At 46.6% G+C, this 5,226-nt stretch overlaps 1 protein-coding gene across 1 annotated transcript; it reads right to left on the reverse strand.

Moving 5' to 3' along the window:
- Positions 1 to 272: 272 nt before the first annotated feature.
- On the reverse strand, positions 273 to 4,934 carry Ucn3 (urocortin 3). The gene is made up of 2 exons (NM_031250.5): positions 4,426 to 4,934; positions 273 to 1,241 (listed from the first exon to the last, which is right to left on the reverse strand). The coding sequence occupies exon 2, from the start codon at positions 1,233 to 1,235 to the stop codon at positions 741 to 743; it is 495 nt and encodes a 164-aa protein (NP_112540.2). The 5' UTR covers positions 1,236 to 1,241; positions 4,426 to 4,934; the 3' UTR covers positions 273 to 740.
- Positions 4,935 to 5,226: the final 292 nt, after the last annotated feature.

The raw sequence follows: 5,226 nt of genomic DNA on the forward strand, positions 1-5,226 counted from the left end.
CATATGTGGGAGGTAGTTGAATGTTACAGTTTCCTGCTCTTCCATAGTCCTGATGCCCACTCAGAAACAAACCCTAAATTGAGCTCCTTTTGTGGGACCATATTACAGAGACGCCACGAAAGCCTATTGACCAACTCTCAATTGTTCCTTTCCTCTTTAGCAGATGCTGTTCCCCGGAAGGACTGGGAATTCACCCGACTGCAACATCCCTCATTAGCCTTTCCTATTCTAAGATCAGAGTTTGGTGGAAGAAAAGCAGAGACAAGCACAAGTTCAAGAAGCCACTGACTTTAATCCAGATGAGGAAGTAGGGGAGGTATTTGGTATCAAGAGGGGGAGCTGTGCATCTCTGTGTCTCTGCCGAGGCTCAGACCAATGTGGGACAAGGAGGGAGCCTGAAAGCTCTCTCTGCAGACATGGTGACACCAGGGAGGAGCTTGGGAAGGAGGGGCACCACATGAACTTGTCTGTTGTTACAGGGAACCAGAAAGCAGACACAGGATTCGGGGAGAGACGTTAACCTCCATTGTGGATATGGGCTGAGCAATACTGCGCTTGAGTGTGTATGTACTGAGAAGGGAAACCGGACTGGAAGCAAGAGAGGATCAGAGGGGCACAGTAGTGGAGCAGCCTGGGAAAACAGACTGTCCTTTGAAATTCGAGGGCACGTCCTCAGTTTCCTTTACCCTTTACTCCGGGGCCCTTGTCTTGATGTGCCACCCTCATGCCTGGGCTTTGCTTTACTTCTTCTTCCCAATCTGTGCCATGAGCTGAGCATTGGCAGCTGCCTTGGCTCGCAAATTCTTGGCCTTGTCGATGTTGAAGAGGATGTTCATGATGTTAGTGGGAACATCAAGGGAAAGGGTGAACTTGGTGCCCCGGTCGCTTTTGGGCTTGTCTGGGTACAGCTTCCCCTTGTGCTGTGCCTGGGATTGGTATCTGTACCGGGTGCTCCCAGCTCCATTCCCACCCGCGGCACCTGAGAAAGTTCTTTTGATCTGGAGGTGCGTTTGGTTGTCATCTTCTTCCCCTGAGGGGTCTTGTGTGGGCAGGTGGCCAAAGCTCTTCTTGCTCAGCAAGGGCACATCTTCCAGCTTGTTCTTCTTGACCTCAGATAGGGCTGTGTTGAGGCAGCTGAAGACTGGTCCAGTGTTGTAGAACTTGTGGGAGAGGCTTGTCCTTGGACCTCCTAGGAGCAGCAGAAGTGGCAGCAGGAAGTAGGTGGGCATCAGCATCGCTCCCTGTAGTAGAAAAGAAGGATGTGAAACCAGGTGTGAGAGGGACTTCGGTCTGAGGAGGACACGGGGTATATTGTCCAATAGAGTATTTCTAACGATCACCTGGGAGGTTTCTTTTCCTCTTCTTCTTCTCTCCCCCCACCCACCCCAGAAGAGGTGGCTTGGCTTCTTATTTTATTTTATTTATTTACATTTCAAATGTTGTCCCCCTTTCCAGTTTTCCCTCTACAAACCCCCTATCCCAATACCCCTCCTGCAGATTCTATGAGCAAGGTCCCCAACCTACCCATCCACCCACTCCTGCCTCACCACCCTAGCATTCCCCTACGTTGGGGCAACAAGTCTCCATAGGACCAAGGGCCTCCTTCTCAGAGGTGTCTCAAAGCTGATCCTCAGACAAGCAGCATCAGCATCTCCTGGTAATTTGTTTCAACTACAAACAGTTCTCAGGTCTTTCTCTACAACCAGCGAATCAAAATAAAGAGACCAACAATCTGTGTTTTAACACACCCTTCTGACATTTCTGGATATGTACTGGCTCCTGAAGGCTTGTGGATTTGAATACTTGGTGTGTGGTTAGAGATACTTTTGGGAACTTCTGGAAACTCAGAAGGTGGAGAAACCAAGTCACTGGGGGACATGGGTGTTCCTAGGAGGTATATCACCCCTGGATGCTTCCTGTCTGAATTCTTTCTATCTTGATGAAGCTTCTCTATTCTGCTGTGCCATGATGGGCTAAGACATCTGGGACCGTGAGACAAAATAGCCCTTTCTCCCCTGAAGTTGCCCACGTCAGGTATTTTATCAGAGCAATGCAGAACCGTTAGCCGTCTATTAGTACTGATGATCTTTACAGTCTGAGAGTTTGTCAGTCTGGCATTTCTAGCTTGTTTAATTTAGCATTGCTACTGGCCCCAAAAAGCTAATAACACATGTACTAAGTAAATATGTGGCCACCTTCCTAGTCTTCAAAATTAGTCATCTGTGCTTGTCCTTTAGAACAATTGGCAGAAGTGGGGGGTGGGGCTGGGGGAAGGAGGAGGTGTGTATGGGAAAGCTAGGGGGACTGGAGGGAGGGGAAACTGTGGTTGGCATGTATTGTATGAAAAGAGGATCTATTTTCAATAAAAATGCAAAAAACGTTCTGTAAGTAAATCAACATAGGGATTCTGCTGGGCCTTCAGCAGTGAGAATGGCTGTCTTGTTATCTGAAGGTATGGTATATAGCGAAGACAGGGGACATGTAATCGCAAGCCTGGGTTCTAAACTCACCTTAATGCCTATATGACCTTGACCATGCCCTTTCCCAGTAGATGAGTAGGAATGGCTCAAGGCAATCTCAGACTTCCTTAGGCTGTAAAAATGAACCCTACTCTTTAGTTCAGGTGGGTATGGAACTCAGTATGTAGCCTGGGCTAGTCTCAAACTCCTGCTATAGACCTCCTGCTTCAGACTCCCAAGTACTGGGCAAGTATGCCAAAGTCACCAGACCCAGCTCAGACTGCCTTTGTGCTTGAGTTCAGTTCTCTGAAGAAACCTCTGTGTCCCACACACATTCCTCACAAACACATTCACACATATGCATTTATATAATACACACAGATTCATGCATCCACATTCATATATGCACACATACACACGGACATACATACAACCCCCCTGCACTCATTATAGTTTCCTGTAACAATCCTTCATTCCTAGAGGCATGTTGTAGCTGCCGCCTTTCTTTCCTTTTAAAGTAATTTATTTGCTTCTTTGTTTAGAATCATAAGCATTTTATATTTTATAGTATTTCATGACAAAAATACATGAACCTTGCTTTAAAGAATCCGAATACATACACAGGGCAGCTATGAGTGTGTCACAGGGTTTAGTGACAGCACACACTTCAGAATGAGACAGAAATCTGGTCCTTTGTCTGAAGCCCTCAGACAGATTCCTTAGCCCTGTGAAATTCAATGTCCTTGTTGGGCAAATGGGGTGACCACACTGTCTCACAAAGGCTAAGTGATGAATTAAAGTCAAACAGCCAATGTGTGAGAGTGTATGCTCTAGCCACGCACTCCCCAGGCTGGTTCATCACAGAGCTGGTTCGACTCTAAGTGAGTGTACAGCCGTGAGGAGATTCTAGGGCACACACAGCCTCGATGGCTGGATCCTTCCTACACTCTGATGCTCACTCCACTTGCTCTCCCTAAGACTGCAGGGACCAGCTTAGATTTTTATACGAGAATCACAAATACTGCTGAAAACTCAATGTATTTTGTATCCATGCCCATCTTGGGACTGACCCCACCCCTACTGGTTGCTCCTTCAGTCTGAAGTAAGCCCTGAATTTACAAGCCAGCACCTTAAAGACCTGGGCCACTTCGAATTCTGTATTTCTTTGGCCTTTCCTTCTGCGATGTGCCAGACTTTTGTGATGTGGAGATTTTCTCTCCCTGTGGTTCCTTGGGGCTCTTGAGAACCTCGGTAGCAGCAGAGAGAGCCAACAGAGCCTTAAACTAAATCACATCTTCAATAAATATTTGTTACATAAACTGACATTCAGATTAGCATTTAGGCACTTAAGGAGATTAATTTGCAGGAAACCATAGTTTCCATTCTCCTTTTAGATGTATTGTCTGTGCAGATACATGCTATTACCTGTTACTGAGGGAGAAGCGTGTTCTTTGAGGCACAGGGCTTTTGTTGTTGTTGTTCTTACTTTGAAGCCACACATATGTGTTTCTGCACACATATGTGCAGAAAACAGTGCTGCAAAATTACTGTCTACAGTTTTCCCAGGAAAAATTTTAAAAGTTTCCTCTCTTGCTATGACCTGGCCTCCCTGGAGGCTCCTGCTGTATAGGTTTACCTATGGATTTGTGTCCTGCTCATCTCATGGGCTGAGAGAGAGAGAGAGAGAGAGAGAGAGAGAGAGAGAGAGAGAGAGAGAGAGAGAACAAACTGCATTGGATCTGCCACTTCTTCAGAATGGTCATTTTGCACCCTGAATAATTTCTCCCTGGTGTCTCTGGTACCAATTTCTGCGGATTTAACACAACCCTGGCCATGGAGTTCAGCACTCTTTTCCCATGAGTTCCCACCGGGAACTGCTAACAACTCAGCTGTCTAGTTACCAGCCAGCCCTTGTTGAGAGAAAATACATTTACACTTCATAAATCAGTCCCGAGGACAACCTTACCTGTAAGTGGACTTTGCTCTGGAGTGGAAATGCTCAGGTCGAGGGGCACAGCTTCCGGGCCAGGAGGCTACTCCCTGCAGGTCCTCTGAACTTCTGACTGTTCAGGGTTGCAGCTTTGTCTTCTCTGGTACTGATTGTAGTGGGCTGTGATCGTTCCTCTCTATGGAAACCGCTCCACTCCCCTGTGCATATATGTAAAAGTGGCAGATCACAGGGTGGATCGTAATTCCAGATGTAGTGTCTACATTAGGATGAGATTTCATTTAAAATACAAGAGCCGGCTGTGCACGTCACAGAGATGACAGGTACTCAGGAGACTGTAACCCCTCCTGCCTTCCCCTCCTCTAGTCACCTCCTTCTTCCCCTCCTGCCCTTGCAACTTGCTTCATTAATTAAAGACAAAAGAAAACAAATAACAACAGAACCCAAAACACAGGTAAGCCGAGAAGCAATGTCTTTGGACAGAGTTTCATTACTGATTTTAATTCCAGCTAATTCTAGCCTCTTCTAACCTCTCCCTCCCGCTCACCCTCCCAGTGGAAATCTGGGGCTCCAAACTGCTTTGCAAGCAGAGAAGGTGGTTTGGAGTTCATCTGTTGCCTTGTCCTTTTGTGGGTTCTGACAGCAGTGTTAGCCAGCTACTCATACAGCTCATTATCACTGTGTACTTGGCAAAGACTTCTGTGTCCAGAGATTTTTAATAGGAAACCACTTGAATTTTACCAGTCTGTGAACACACTATTTACTGGACACCTACTGTGTGCCAGGCATGGTTTTCAGTCTCTGAGAGAATTCAATGAT

Source organism: Mus musculus, chromosome 13 (genome assembly GCF_000001635.26).
Source record: "Mus musculus strain C57BL/6J chromosome 13, GRCm38.p6 C57BL/6J".
NCBI lineage: Eukaryota > Metazoa > Chordata > Mammalia > Rodentia > Muridae > Mus > Mus musculus.

Coding starts and splice junctions, on each gene's coding strand:
- Ucn3 (NM_031250.5), bottom strand. CDS start 1,235: ATGCTGATGCCCACCTACTTCCTGCTGCCACTTCTGCTGCTCCTAGGA.